This window comes from Ictidomys tridecemlineatus, chromosome 6, assembly GCF_052094955.1.
Source record: "Ictidomys tridecemlineatus isolate mIctTri1 chromosome 6, mIctTri1.hap1, whole genome shotgun sequence".
Taxonomy (NCBI): domain Eukaryota; kingdom Metazoa; phylum Chordata; class Mammalia; order Rodentia; family Sciuridae; genus Ictidomys; species Ictidomys tridecemlineatus.
In genome coordinates, this window is record NC_135482.1 from 174,104,135 (window position 1) to 174,120,122 (window position 15,988).

Sequence of the window (15,988 nt, forward strand, 5' to 3'; positions counted from 1 at the left end):
TTTGGCCATATTGGTTTTATTCATTGTGACTGATTTCATGGAGACACATGAAAGAAGCCAGTAAGGACCTTGGAACCCTTCCTGGGAGCAGCCAGAGCATTCTTGATGTTTCAGGCCCCTCCCTACCATCCCTGCCAAGCATCCCACATCCCCTTACCCACAAGAGCAGACACACTGTTCTCTGTCCCTGGGGAAGAGTTCTAAATCTGTTCCAGGAGAAATGAGGTCCCCAAGGACATGCTATCAGTCCCAGCAGTAGGGGTAATGTTTTTAGTACTTCAGAGCAGCAGAAAAATCCTTCTCCTTCATATCTGCCCCCAAAATGATATACCTAGTTGGTACTTCCCTCTTCTAAAATGCTGGCTTGGAAAGCCAAGCCAGAACCCACAGGAAGCAGTTTTTCATGGTTTGTTTACGGCCTTGCAGCTGGTGATGTCAGAAGGCTTGGGTTGCCTTTTGCTGGTTAGGCCTCAGCCCTTGGCAGGCCAAAAAGAAAGCACATCACTTAAGAGCCTTAGCAGAGGTAGGGCAGGGATTGCATTTGGGGACCTTCAGAGAGACAACCAAAAGCCAATGACTAACAAATGACGAAAAGAAGAAGGGAGGAAGGAAGAAAGAATAAGGAAATGCCTTTCTTTTTTTCCTCTTTCCTTCTATAAACAGTTATCAAGTGTCTGTAAAGAACAAGGGAAAGCAGTGTTCAGGGAGCTCTCAGCCTCTGGGGAAATCAACAAACAGGCCCTAAAGTCCAGGGACTCTGCAACCTGAGGCAGCTAGGGAAAGCAGAGTATGTGGAATGGTGTCCCCCTACCCCACCTCACCCCCCTCCTTCTAGAAGAGAAACGGGGGTGGGGTCAGAAGGGAGACTCAAAGATCATCCACATGCCCAGGCAGGCTTAACATGGTGTAGGAGGGGCACCATAAAAGCACAAGCTCCATGGATTTCTTCCCTAGGAATTCTCTAAGGTGATCAACTAGAAAGAGATTTGGGTGGAATTTACTTAATTAAAATATCTCCATTCTGAGAGTGGACATTTAAATCCCCATGAGCGCTTCTTCACAGGGCCTGGAACAATGGAGAGCACCTATTATAAGTGGCAGTAGTGCTAGTGTCGGGAGCAGGTGTGGCAGAGTGGGGTGGCCGGATGGCAGTCTGCCTGCACTGGGTGTAGTCAAGGCAGAGCACAAAAGATGCTCAGGGAAGGTACAGAGGAGCCCAGAGGCAAGGACTTTGGGGAGCTGGGAGGCAGAAGTCTGGATCCAGATGTCTGCCTGGGACTGGAAGAGAAAAATGGGGGAAGAGGGAGACAAGCAAAGAAAAGCAGGGGAAAGAAGATGACGCTGCTTTCCTGACCTTTTGCCTTGGTGGAGGAGGGGGGGGGTCCTCTTTATTCAGAGACAAGATGAGGAAGTGTATATTGTTAAACTATAAAGAGAGTTGGTAAGTGATGAACTGCTAAGAGAACATTGGCAAGCAGGAAATTAGGTGGGCTAACATACTACACATTACAGTATGCTTTGGGGGGACTGAACAGCCAGGGGCCCCCTGGGTAGGCACATGAGAAGCAAGCACTCTACCAACTGAGCTGTATTCCCAGCCTGACAATACACATTTAAAAAATGAAAAACAACAACTTATAAACTCCAGGAAAAACAGAATGTGACTTACATTTCAGAATTCAAATGGTTAGTTTTAATGGCTAGGGTTTTTGGTCAGCAGTGCAGGTTGAGTATCCCTAATCCCAAAATCCAAAATCCAGAGGTTTTTGAGCAGTGACATGATACAGTGGAAGAATTCCATACTATGAAACTTTATTTCATGCACAAAATCCCAAAATTGTATGAAATTACTTCCAGTCTATGTATATAAGGTGTATATAAAACATAAATGAATTCCATGTTTAAACTTGGTTTTCATCCCCAAGATATCTAATGTGTACATACAAATACTTCAAAAATCTGAAATCTGAAACACTTGCAGTCCCAGGCAGTTTGAAGAGATATTCAATATGCATCAGCTTTCCAAGAGTTAACTGTGTTTTTTTCCTAGAAAGTCAGAGTTATACATCTTCTCTGATGTTTTACTTCCTTACCTTGTGTTTCTGGTGACAAAAGGAGGTGAAAGGCACATGAAATTATTTTAGAATGCTTAATTATTCAGAATTAGCAAGAAATTCTCCTTTTGCTATTTCCCCTTTAGGTCAAGGAATAAAAACAACTCAAATTTATGGGGCTTTTAGTTATCTCTCTTTTCCCCATTATCCTAGCTGTACTCAATAGATACAAGACTTTGTGATTATATTCATCCTTGACAAGACATGTTTCTGCAATCAGGTAGTCAGCTCTCTTGAAGTGAATGGAAGGAGGAATTTCATTTTACTTGGCACAAGTCAGGTAAGAACAGTCTGACTTGCTTCTCTGGATGAGAGGGTAATCTGGCTGCAACATCTATCAACCTGTTCATTGCCAGGGTTGATTTGACTGATCTGGCTGGCTGCTGGGGGTGGGGGTGTCCCCTTCCTCCCTCATTGCTCCACATGCTCCACAAGTGTCACTCCTAAAGCTTCATGCTAGTTTGAAGAGAACCACCTTCACAACAGAGGAGACTGTTCTTTGGTCAAGAGTATACAGATCACTTTCTTTTCTTCTAGAGCCTCCAAACAAGCTTCCCAAGTGCTGTTGTGAGAGAACATAAGGTAGTCAGACTTCCAAGACTCTGACACATCCAAATGAGGTGCTGCATGTGGCAGCCTGCCTTTCTTTAAAAAAAAAAAAAAAAAATCCTACCATTGTCATGCTCCTGAGTGGATAGTTGTTAATTAGTCTGGGGAAGTAAAACAACTTAGGTTCCAAGACTTAATGTCATCCAACAACAGAATCTGTAATGATGTTCACATCCTAGAGCTCAGACATCCAAGCTCCAAAATCTATCTGACCCACAGTAAAGTACACCAAAACTTTAACACTTTGGTGGTTACTTTCCCATCAAAATGTAGGTGCTTCCTTTTGATAGGGCAAACCCAAAGACTGTACTCAAATGACTCATCTCTATGTTTAAGGACTTTGAATTTACCCTGTTAGAGTTCAGAATAGAAAAGATACTAAGTCTTCCTCCCTTTCCCTTTTTCTCTCATGCACTGAAGAAACAAAGAAAAGAAGAATCTATTTCTGGACATGAATTTAGTTCTCAGGGTGGAAAATCAAGAGTGTTATGTAGGGCAACAGGGATCCTGGTTATCTGAGTGCTTTCTTTCTCTATGATAGAATGGGTAAGGTAGCAGAAAGGTAAGAATTTCTTAATTTCTTTACCTGTGTGGCCTTTCTAATTATTATGTCATAATAAAGGACGCTAACAAAAAGAAATGAGTTACATGTACACTTCTGGAAGAAATAATTTAAAATCACACAAAATACTTCTCAACTACAGTCAACATTATCTCCTCGGAGTAAGTACATTTCATATCAGTGGGCATGTCCTATAGTCCAATGAGAGACATGTGTCTTTCCTCTTTTATGGGATCTATACTGGCAGTTGTCTGATTTGTTCAGAGCTGGGTTATCTCCTCATCTCTTAGCCTCTGTAGTGCAAAAAGGGTTCTGATTTCTCTAAAAACATGTCCTGAGACTATGCCCTTTTGTACCACTAAAGTATAAATCAAAGCTTCTAGATTGAGAGTGGGAACCCTGATCCAGAGATAGTTATGTCCCATAGGGCCATTTGGCAATGTCTGGAGACTTTTTTATTGCAATGGGGCAGGGGAAAAGCAGATATTACTACTGGCATCTAGTGGATCTGGTTAGTGATGAAATTAAATATTCTACAATGTGCAGATCAGCCTGTACAACCAAGAATTATCTAGCTCAAGATGTCAAGAGTGCCAGGGTTGATAAAGTCATATTAGAGGAAAGTGAATCAATGTTCCTTTTCCTAATAAGTTTATGATAGCTTTTACATTCAATCATTAAACAAATGTTTTTTTGAGCATCTATAGAACACTATGAACAAAACAAAACAGCCACTGGGCCCCTGAGCCATATAATCAAGAACAAGGAAGTAAAACACTGTTCCCCACCACCATGATCACTGCAGACTGTGGTGTATATTTGTGAAGTAAATAAGTGGGTAACAAAAGACAAAACCTTTAGATAATATGGTTAAGGAAGACTTTCTCTAAGGAGGTTATTTGCTTTTTTTTTTTTTTTTTTTTTAAGGAGGTTTCTGTTTCTTTCTTGGCAGCCACAAACAGAAACCCTAGTTCAAGCTGGCTTACACAGTGAGGAAATATGGTTCATACAACTTAAATCCTAAGATAGGGTAGGTCTCAGGACTGAACAAAATCCTTAGCCCCAGCTACAATTAGTTCTTAGTTCTATCCACCTTTGCAGGTCAGTTTCCTTTTTAGGATGGTAGTAAGGTAATCTCATAAAATAGAGCCTGGAGGAAGAAGGACATGGAGGAAGGGGGAAGGAAAGGGCAATGGAGAGGGCACAGAGAGAACCCTCAAGTCCCAGCATTCTAATAAGCCACAGTCCTGAGAATCTGATTGGGTTGCCTAGATCATATGCTCATCCCTGAATCAATGACTCCTGAGGCCAAGGGAAATAGGATGTGCTGATTGGCCCAAGCCAATGTGACTGTCCTTGGCACTGGGGATAGCACCAGTTTCTCCTTTAGTAAGAGTAAAATATTGGGTGTACCTTTGGGAAAGACAATCTGCTTCCTGGGTAAGCATTTAGAAACTTCCCTTATGTAATGGTATGATTCAAACTGAACCTGAAAGGATGTGAAGAAGCTGGCCTCGTTGATAGCCTGAGGAAGAGCTTCCTGGGAAGGGGAATAAATACAAACACACACACTTTGACTTAGGAGGAAGGCCAATTGCCTTAATATGGTGTTTCAGTGAGAAAGTGGTTTACAGGGAGTCTGGAGCAGCAAGCATGAATGGTTTCCTATGCATTGTTTTTGTTATCCACATTTATAATAAAATAGAAAACCCCTCTTTAGAAGAAAAAAACATTTTTATATATTTTCCCTATATGCTGGCTGCTAGCAGATGGGATAAAAGTCCCCCAATTTTATATCTTTTTATAAGTCTCTGCTCCCAGCACAATATCCTTATGCATTGCTATTTTTAGGTGCTCATTCTAATATAAGTTAAAATAAGGACAAAACAGATCTTAGCAGAACTCATTACCTTTCAAAAAGCAAGTTTAAATAAAAGAAAATGAAAACCCTTTAATAAGCAAATATTGAAAGAAGCTCAAATTGACAAGATTTTACTTATTTGAACATTCATAATGCATTGGCATTATAGAGAGGCCATTCAGTACATGCCTTTATTTGGAACAAAATTTTATGCTACTTCTATAACCCTCCAGCACTTGCCACTATGCTGAATACAGATAGGGGCACCAAAATACTGACTCACTCTAAAAGTCAAAAGTCATGTGCACTTTCATGTTCATCTACATACCTGTTCCTATGCCGTCTCTCTCTTCCTTTCAAGGAAGCTTAGTCGAAGCTTTTTATAGCTACTGCACATTCATTATTGCATTGGATAGTGTTTTTGTTCTGGGTTGTCGACTTTCAATTTCACATTTTCGTTTTATTGTTCTTTGGGAGCTGTCTCTGCTTCCAATTTTGAGGACCTTCTTGCTCTCTCTAAAACAAATATGGAATAAAATTCAATGACTGCAATGGTGGTTCCCAGCAGACAAGATAAACTCACCTTCATTCTATGTTTACCTCATAATTACACAACAAGGATTTGTGGAGATTGTTTTTATCTGGTAAGTTTCAATCTAAAACTTCTGACACTATGACAAAAATAGTGTGGGAAATTCTGTGTGACAAAAATACAATGAAATATGCAGAGCAATGAAATGTGGTCAAGTTAAAACAAGAAGCATTTTCATTATATAATAAATGTGGCGTTCTTATGGCCTTTATTTATCTGTTCTGTAAATAATTAAGGTGAACTGATTAAACACAAGAGGGCTAAAACATGACTATGCAACTCAGCATCCACAGCAGTATGAGTTGAGATTGAAGTGCCCGGTACCAACATTTCTTGAATAATATTACGATTCTTAGTATAATTTGTCAAAGGCTTATTACCATACTAGATGTTTTGTGTATATTTAATACTTCCAAAATCCCAGAAAAAGTATGCTATTATTTCCATTTTACAAATTTGCCCAGGATTAAACAGACAGTAATACTATAGAATAATGGCTTATGTTTAGTACTTCACATATATTTTGATCATTACATAAACCCTATGAGGTAGAACACAGGCAGGGTTAGTAATTATCTCAAGATCACACAGCTCACAAATTAATAAGGACAGCTAGGACTCAAGCCCTTGAACTTCAACTCCAGGAGGGCTGGTAACTCTTATAAGCTGCACTTTATATAAAGCATCTTAGCAGTGCATGCCAGGATTTGAACCTGACCCAAATCAGTCTGGCTGCTCTCCTCTCTGCAGCTTCCTCATATAAAATGTGGGAAACTGACCAAATAATAATTTCAAAGGTCCTTTCTGTTCAAAACTGTTACCTTTCCATGGACTGCAATGTTTTTATACACAAAGAGGTTTTTTTTGGGGGGTTGGGGTCATCTAGGTATTGGGGATGCATAACAAAACTCTTTACAGCTACGATTTTTTTCAGATTTAAGAATACAACAACCCTGAGATGGCTACTATTATCATGACCATTTTAAAGGTGTGTTAAGAGTTAAGGTTCCGGTAACTTAAGTCTTAAGTGGTAGACAAACTATCAAAAAGCAGTTTAGTTTACACTAAAATAAACAAGGAACTCTGTCTTTGCCTCTGACTTACACTCCTGTCTGTGTTAATGAGGAATCGCCACACTCTGGATGAGCAGTTAAGAAATTTCTAACTTTAGATCACAGAATTACACACTTATTCAATGACTCGCATTTGAATTATGTGCCTGAGGAAAGGAAAAACACTTAGATCTGAGGCGACCTTAAAGAGACACAAAAGGGTAGAAAGACCTGAAGATACCAGCAGCACCATTCCACCTTTCCCTTGTCTGCTTGTCACTTCACTGAACAAAAGGTAAAGTGGGCATTGCTTTCCCGGGAAAGGAGAAAAAAAAAAAAGCTGTTTCAGATCAAAGAAGTAGAACTTAGGTATCAATTCGTGGTTAGGAGTGGCAGGGCGGAAAAATGCTTCAATCAGGTCTATCAAAAATAAGCACAGGGCCGGGGCTACAGCTCAGCGGTAGCACACTTGCCTGGCATATGTGAGGCGCTGGGTTCGATTTTCAGCACCACATATAAACAAAGGTCTATCAACAACTAAAAATAATATTTAAAAAGCATAAAGTGACACCATGGACAGTCTTCCAAGTTATACCACAACTAAAATCCAATTTCTTAAAAAACAACCCCCCCACACACACATACACACACAACCTCTCACATTTTATTCTACAAAAACATATCTTGCCTGGTGATGAATAAATGCAAAACAGTAAACACAACCCTGTGCTTAATAATAAGCGGTTTAAACTGACGTTCCTTCTTCTAAAGTCGGAATGGGTCAGCTGTCGGGGCAATCTAAGGCAGAACAGCACAGAACACAAAACTAACAGACACATAAACAAAACAACGTTCCCCGCCAGAGAAGGCGCGCGAAAGCACTAGACAGAACTCGGCCTCTCCCCGGAGCCCCCAAGACAAAGCCAGGTCCCAGCACGCACTGCGGCCGGGACTACACATCCCAGCATGCAAGGCGCCCTCATCTCCCGGCCGGACTACACTTCCCGGCATGCTCTCCTGACAGCAGGTTGGCCTCCCCATAGCCTCGAGGTCTGGGGGCTACGCCAAAGTGGGGTCCACGTCCGCCGGATTAGCTTCCCTTTATAGTCTAAGGGTGGGCATCACCGCCCAGTAGCCAGTTACGAATGCTGCGAGTTTCTGAGTCATCTTTTTCTGTCCCTGATATTAAGACAATTAGGAGCCCTTGATTAGGGTGGGCGGGGACGGAGGAGGGTCAACCTGGTTGACTACAGCCAATGGCATCGCCGCGGCTGTCCTGCCACCATGGCAACGGCAGCCGTTCCCCGGGGGACCAGCCGCTCATTGGGTAGAATCTTTCGAGAAGGCTCGAGAAGGAAGCGGAAGTGGCACGTGGAGAGGCCGGTGGAGGCGCCGGTGAGTAAATGCCGCAGATTCTGGAAAGTTCTGATCAGTGCGATACATAAGGCTGAGGAACAGGGACCTCCCCTTTTGGGTCGGTTGTTGGGCGCCGGCGCCGGTGTGCTAGCGAGCGGCGGCGGCCGAGCAAGGCAGTCAGCCCGAGCTGTGCAGCGACCTGCGGAGGCCGAGCGCCGCGTTCTCCCGGGGCATCTCTCCTGCAGCCGCCGCGGTCCCCGGGTATCCGGAGGCGCCCGTCCGGCCCAGTGTCCGTGTGTCTGTCCGAGTGACAGAAGCGCAGTCGGCCCCGCGGCTGGAGCTAGAGGCGGCGGCAGCGGCCGAGAAGGAGCAGCGCGCAGACAGCCGGAGGACGCAGACCCAGACCCGAGGCGGAGGCGGACCGCGAGCCGGCCATGTCGGTGGTGGGGCTGGACGTGGGCTCCCAGAGCTGCTACATCGCGGTGGCCCGGGCCGGGGGCATCGAGACCATCGCCAACGAATTCAGCGACCGGTGCACCCCGTAAGTGGGAGTTTGCAGGGCTCTGGGGACAGGTTCTGGGGCTGGAGAGCGCCGGGGACCCGGAGCTCGCGGGCAGATGGAGGCGGCGTGGGGAGTGGCGCGCCCCTCGTGGGGGCTGGGAAGGGGTGCAGGCTCGCCGCCGCCGAGGGAGAGGAAGGGGTGCCTCGGGGATTCGCCGAGGCTAGACACTCCGGAACTCGCGTCTCCCGGGGTCGCCAATTTGGCCAGAATTTCTGGGGGTCCGGCGGCGGCAAAGCCCGCGACTTCGCTCCGCTTACTTGGCAGGCTGCGCCCGGCTCCTTCCGCAGCCGCCCCCGGCTCCCCACCCGGCTTCTCGGTGCTGGCTGAGCCGCCCCCGGCAGTCCTCCTCCCTCCGCGCCTCTCTGTGCACACCGCGGAGCCCGGGCGGCCGAGCCGTTTCTTCCGCACTATGAATCTCGAAATGAACTGGAAGCTTCCAGAGCCTGGGTGCCGCTGCTTGGCCGGGGAGCCGGCAGTCTGTTGTTAGCGACCGCAGAAACACTGTTGTGAAAGATAAATCCACCTCTCCTTACCCACTGTCACGGTTGCTAGTGTTGTGTGTCCAAGTACCCAGAATCGTTTTGGGGAGATGTAAACGTCCTTTTTTGTTCATTATCGGAGCCGTTCATAAGAATTCTAGACCCGAGTTTTTATTTCTTAATTTCGGAGTTGAAATAAGAGACAATAAAAATTGCCTGCTTTTGTAGCCGGAACTCCACGGGAAGGAAGGATGTTTTCTCTGACTTAAATGTTAATATTCCACAGCAGCGTGGGGTGGCAAACAAACACTAAAAAAGCAACTATTTCGTGGGCTTATTTTCTGAAGAAAATGTATGCAAACATAACCTGCATTTTTGCATTGATGAAAATATTTGTTTTCTTTTCGAGGAAATTATTTTTTTTTTCAAATGTACTAAAGTCTTCTAGAGATTTGTAAAATGGAACATTAAACCCAAAGGTAAAATGAGTTTATACAGTTATTTGCGGGCAGATGAACGCTTATTAAAGTGAATGGGAAATGAGGAAAAAAGCTAATATTGCTGATGACTTATTCCCTTGCATCTAAGTTGCAAAACCATAGTGGTCTATTTTTTGCCAGTGCAGGACTCTTAATTGGAGGTTAGTAAGAAAGATAACAGTATTTCAGACTTTCAGCCCTAGGTTTGGTTTACATCTGTGTTCTCTTTGATCCAATAAAAGAAAAGCTATTCTAGGAGGGAATGTTTGTTAAACCAGATTGTTGATTCAAGTGCATTGACTACTGTTAATTACTATTTATTTCAATTTGATTATTCCCTTGGAAAATGAGTAGATCCAGTCTGCAAGTGAGTTTAGAAGGATACCAGTTTGGACTCTGCTGTAAAGGTCTGTCTTCTGTTTGAATGTCTCCCTGGCTTTTAGGATGCTATTTAGCACCTGGTGGAATAATCTAGGTCCAGGATGATTCTGTTTCAGCAAGCTGAAACTTCCTCAGTGTGTTCCCATTTTACTCCTCTCATTTACCTAGGTAGGAGTAAGTGTAATCCAAAATTAGATTAGATTTGGATTAGTAATGCACAATTAGATCTCTTTTCTAATCCAAAACCTGAATCACTACCTCCTCCTCAAAAGACTTTTCTTGATCTTGTCTCTGTTGTGTTACTATGCATTTCCATTTCTTGTTACTGAGAAAGCTGTCTCATGGTTACAAATCATTTTCATCTCTTCAGAGCAGATTTAAATTAATGTAACTCATTTAATCTCTTCTCTCAAACATTTATATTCCATTCTGCTGTAACTTTTTAAGTAGAGTCTCCAGATAGGAACCTCTTTTGTGCTCTTTAAACTAAGTCATAAACTTAGGTCCATTACTTGGGTTTACATAAAAGCTTTTGAATCTTAGAGAGGCAGATGGTATATGAGCACAAAAACAGGTATGACAGTGACATTTATGTTATTTTTGTATAGGGCGAAGTTTAATAATATTCTTCAAGTATGCAGAATACTTACTGAGTTAATGTTAGTTCTTAGTAATTGGGAACCACACAGATGATACTAGTACTTAAGGTGGGGAGAAATATCTCTTAAGATGTGAGCAGACTTGGGGCAGTAGGATTGCAACCCAGATTTTATTCTCAGAACAGAGTTCAAGGGAACCTTTCCTCCAAAACACCCACACATAACCCTTGAGGCAATTTTTATTAGAATTTTCCTTGTCAGTTAAAAATGTCCACACTTATGCTTTTTTAACAGTTTTGAAACATTTGGTTTTTATTTCTTCTAGATCAGTCATATCATTTGGATCAAAAAACAGAACAATTGGAGTTGCAGCCAAAAATCAGGTATGTTCCTTAGGAGAATTCTGGCCCATTTTTTTAAGGGGAGGAGTTTGAAAGATACATACAAGAGTATCAAGTGTCTTAAGTTTACATGTTTTTGAGTTTTAAAAATGTAATTTAGCTATTCCTTTTGAAACCTTATGTGATTATTTTCCTCTTGTGTTCCTTTTCTCTTGATCTATTGAATAAGATCTGCTTTAACCTCCCAGCCTGCCAATAAGACACTAGAAATTTTTTGGTGACATTTTTCTCAATATTCATTTAAGAATTAAATGTTCTTTTTATAGAAGAAACCTCTAAGCTTCTGTATTTAAAAGCTTTTTGAGGTTACTTAATAATTCAGTGGGGCTAGGAGAACTTTTGTCCAAACCTGTGCTCATATGGTAGCTGTTTGCTACTTGTAGCTGCCTAGTCAGTACTTGAAATGTGGCTGGTCTGAATTGAAATAGGAAGTATATAAGATAGAAGAGATTTTGAAGACTTTTCATTCCTTTTTTTTAAATCACCTATTAATTAGTTTTTAATGTTATATATAAAGCTCTCATTTATGGTTTACATTGTTTTGAACAATTTTTTTGAACAATGTTCAAAAAAATTTACATTTTTTTTTAACAACATTGATTTTAATCCTTTGGGGGTAGAGAGAAAATAAAAATATATGAAATACTTTTTGAGGGACTTTAGGAAATAACATAAACAAGTCTAATTACAGAAAATAATATTGCTAAAAAGAAACAAAACTCTAAACCCTGAAATATGTTTTAATACTATATTGTGGCTAATTAGGTTGGAAGAGATACATGACAGGAGAATAGGGAAGAAAAATAGTTATACATACTCAAAATGAGGTACTCACAAGGAGGGGGAACTTCAATGGAGTAATAATCCGAAGTGTCTTCAAGCTAACAGAAGTCATAGCTCTTGTCTCTTATCTTAATTACTTAATGTAAACAAGGGTCCCAGTTTTTTTTTCTTTGCATGATAAATACTTTAAAGTAGAATTTTTAATCCAGAGTTTAACTAAAATATTGAAACAGTGGATTTTAAAAATAACCATCTTATAACAATTCGGCATGTTTCCCTCCGGTTCTCTATTTCTGACCAAATATTTCTGTTTAACCTCTGTATCTGAGATATAAGTAAATAAGTTGCTAAAAGAAACTGAGCAAATTTTAAGTATGCTCTGATTTAACAAACATGGATCAGTTGTGTAAGACACTATGAATTTAGTCTCATGCTTAAAAACTGTGGCTCCCAAATGAAAAAAAATAAGCACATGCAGTTGAAAATATTGTCATTTTAAAACATTTTGAATGATCCTAACATATCTTTTGGTATAGTTATTATCTCATACTATTGCTAGGAAGAGTAGCCATCCATATGTATTCTGGAGTAACATGTATCCTGGTGTAATAAGTGAACTTTAAAAAAAATGTGATTTGACCATAGTGCTTCCAAATCTCCTTTTCATTCATTCATTGAATATAAAAATTAACAAGTTTAGTTAGGGGGGAATAAAATAAAGTGATAATAAAGTTACTGGGTTACTGGCACTGTCTCGGAATTTATCTTGTAGATTTTAAAAATCTGCTTTAAAGTGTGTTCTGACATGGTTGCCCTCGTCTGTTTTCCTTAGATGTTTTCTATAAGAGAAGAAAGTTCAAATAAGCTATTCAATGATGGGAATGTAGGGCCCTAGAGAGGGTTTGTGTCCATACCTAGGGTTGGTGTGAGTTGTATAAATGGCTAAATTGCTGTAGGTGCTGATAGATAGCAAATTAGAGAAATTTAAAATCTCAAATTTCTTTTGCAGCAAATCACTCATGCAAATAATACCGTGTCTAACTTTAAGAGATTTCATGGTCGAACTTTCAATGACCCCTTCATTCAGAAGGAGAAGGAAAATTTAAGTTACGATTTGGTTCCAATGAAAAATGGTGGAGTTGGAATAAAGGTAATATAACTGAGCAACCACTGGTTTCTAAATAAAAAGACTGTTTAATCTATTGAGAAAAGTTCTTGCTCTTAAGAGTGCCTCAGATATCTTAATTGGTCAAGGTGGGACTTTTTGTTTTGTTTTTCATGTAATTCCTCTTAAAGTTTAGTTAAGTATGTGCTAAATTGAGAAATATTCAGACAATAATTATATTGCTATAACATAATTTGTGTTCTAACTTTTTGGCAGATGGAACTTTAGGTTTATTTGATAGTGTTTAAACGGTGTTCATGAATCAAACAAATGTTTGTTCAAAGAAAATCCAGCTGGAGTTTGAAGAGCAATAGTGTAACACAACCAGGAATCTTTTTTTAACTACCAGATGCATTCTTGTCTTATGATCAGCAGACAGTATTTATTCTAGTGATTCATCTTTTCAATGGAAATTTACTACCATCTATAATGGTTTGACTAGAACTTTGGGAAATCTGTCTTGGTGGTTTTCTTATCCCTTCCTCCTTCCTTTATTCCTCCTTTTGAAACAACAAAACAGATTTTGTAGGAAAGAATGTTTTGTGTTAATATTAGCATTTACCATTAAGTATTACAGCGTTCACAACCTTTTTTTCCCTTAACATAGGTAATGTACATGGATGAAGAACATCTATTTAGTGTTGAACAGATAACAGCTATGTTGTTGACTAAGTTAAAGGAAACTGCTGAAAACAACCTCAAAAAACCAGTCACAGATTGTGTTATTTCAGTAAGTAGAATTTAGCAAGGAATTGTGTTTTAATTTGCCTTCTGTATTGAAGTATCAAATGTGTGAAAACTGGTTTATTACTAGGGATCAAAATTCTACTATTGATAATAATGTTCTGGACTGTTTTAAAGTAGGTCTGAGTGGTATTTTAGCTAGAGGCTACAAAGCTTGTTTTGGGGTTTGTTGGTACCAGAGATTGAACTCCCAGACACCCCACCACTGAGCTATATCCCCAGCCCTATTTTGTATTTAGAGACAGGGTCTCACTGAGTTGTTTAGCACCTTGCTTTTGCTCAGGCTGGCTTTGAACTTGTGATCCTCCTGCTTCAGCCTCCCGAGCTTCTGGGATTACATATGTGCCACCACACCCTGCTGGAAGCTACACAGGTTTTAACTGGAGGTGGAAATCTGTGGGGCATTTAGAAAATATAGATTGACTGTCACATTGTAGCAGTTAAATGCAACAGTATCAGACAGCTTTAGTACTTTTCAGCTTTCCACAGGTGAAAGAACTCAAAGTTGAGAACCAGTGCTTTAGGAGTTTTAAACTGTAGCCTAGTGGTGATAGTAAAACCTAGATTTTTTATCACTGTCAATTCTGCTAGCTTCTGTGGAGAGGCAAATTATCAGAGAATACTTGAAGAGGATAAAGTCTTTTATTTTGATACCAGAAAGGCATTTGTAAATTCTGCTTTCACAAATGACTAGGATCACTGGTCTGCTGTGGTTATGTTCTCCAGTAGGATTTTCTATAATGGTCTTAATTTCAGCATGGTGTCTGCATTACAGCAAACTTGTGACTTGCCCAGACCAGTCAGAAGCCTTTATGGCAGCATATCCTAGGATGTGAAAGTGTATGGCAGAACAGCTAGAATTTTTCCTGTAACGCTGAGTCCTGTCTTTGTTGCTTAGAGTAATAATCACTAATCTCTGGTAAAAATAAAGAATTAAGTCGATAGTCATTGAGATATTTCCTTCTGAAATATCAATGAATACTTGGAAAAAATTTGGAAGTCTCTAAGTTTTGTGTTAGGTGTTTTCCTTTATTAATGATATATATCACTTTAGAGTGATCCTATGAATGTATTGATTTTTCTTCCTCATCAATGTCCTAGTTAAAATGATGTCCTTGAAGACAGTCAAAAGGAATTACTTACAGCTAGAGGTATAAGCCAGTACCATCAGAAACTTCAGCCTTTGCTCTTTTTTTCTTTTATCTTTCAGGAGCATCAACATGTTTTGCCAAAAAGCACTTTTGTAATCTTAACCGATCTACTGAATTATAAAGTAACTCAGAATCTATTATAATTTTAAGGCAATCTTTTCAAAAGTAATTACTGTTTCTATAAGTTAAGGAACTTGCTGGAAATTAAGTGTAAAGTTCTATTTCTGTTTTGGGACCTGGCTAGGCACCTACTTATTTGGACTCCTGTGAATTTATTACAAGTAGTTTGTGAAGAATTTAAATATTTTTGTGTTCTAGGTGAGCTAAAAGTTTTTTTTCTTCTTTATAGGTTCCCTCCTTCTTCACAGATGCTGAGAGGCGATCTGTATTAGATGCTGCACAGATTGTTGGCCTAAACTGCTTAAGACTCATGAATGACATGACAGCTGGTAAGAAAGTGTGTCTGTAGAAGTGACAAAACCCATAAAAGTTATGACACTCTGGGTGCTATTACTAAACACTTTCATGTAGAAGTAAAAACACTTTTATAAAAAACATTAGATCTGCAAGCAAAAATTCAGCTTTTTTAGGTTCTTGTCATTAATGAGAGTTTGGTGCTTTGTCAAATTTATGAGTCTTATTAGAAAATTATTTCATATGTATATAAAATATAAGCGTGTGTTTAAATTATTTTTTAAGTCATTTCTTTGGCACTAAAGATTGAGCCCAGGGGCAGTTTACCACTGAATAAACACTCTCAGCCCCTTGTATTTTTTATTCTGAGGTAGTGTCTTGAAAATTGCCAAGGCTGGCTGGAACTTGGGATCCTTCTGCCTCTGAATACAAGTGTTTGGAATATAACGATGGAGAACATACACCATGCCTGGCCTATATAATTTTTTTAATTAGGCAGGTTGGATTTAACTTACTATTTCCTTACATTGCTTTTATAGTTAAGAAACAAGTTTTTCCCCCAAATCCTAACGTTTAGGCATCAAAGCTACCTTGAGTACAAGTAGTTGATTATGGTAACATTTTTTCCTCATATTTTCAGAACTGTAGTTAGGAGTTGATTATTTGTCAGGTATTGATTTAAGC

The 15,988-nt window shown here is 40.1% G+C and overlaps 1 protein-coding gene and 1 long non-coding RNA gene across 3 annotated transcripts in view; one reads left to right on the forward strand and one right to left on the reverse strand.

Moving 5' to 3' along the window:
- On the reverse strand, positions 1-8,238 carry LOC144365175 (uncharacterized). The gene is made up of 3 exons (XR_013423447.1): positions 7,479-8,238; positions 5,475-5,662; positions 1-2,676 (listed from the first exon to the last, which is right to left on the reverse strand). It is a non-coding gene; the product is annotated as an uncharacterized LOC144365175 (long non-coding RNA).
- Positions 8,196-15,988, forward strand: part of Hsph1 (heat shock protein family H (Hsp110) member 1) — a 23,163-nt gene continuing 15,370 nt past the window's right edge. The window contains exons 1-5 of one of the 2 annotated variants that reach the window (XM_005317073.5): positions 8,196-8,687; positions 10,972-11,029; positions 12,840-12,980; positions 13,603-13,725; positions 15,240-15,339. In XM_005317073.5, coding sequence (XP_005317130.2) covers positions 8,581-8,687; positions 10,972-11,029; positions 12,840-12,980; positions 13,603-13,725; positions 15,240-15,339 — 529 coding nt within the window. In that variant the 5' untranslated portion in view covers positions 8,196-8,580. The remainder of the gene's footprint in view (positions 8,688-10,971; positions 11,030-12,839; positions 12,981-13,602; positions 13,726-15,239; positions 15,340-15,988) is intronic. The other variant, XM_005317072.4, reaches the window with a different exon arrangement.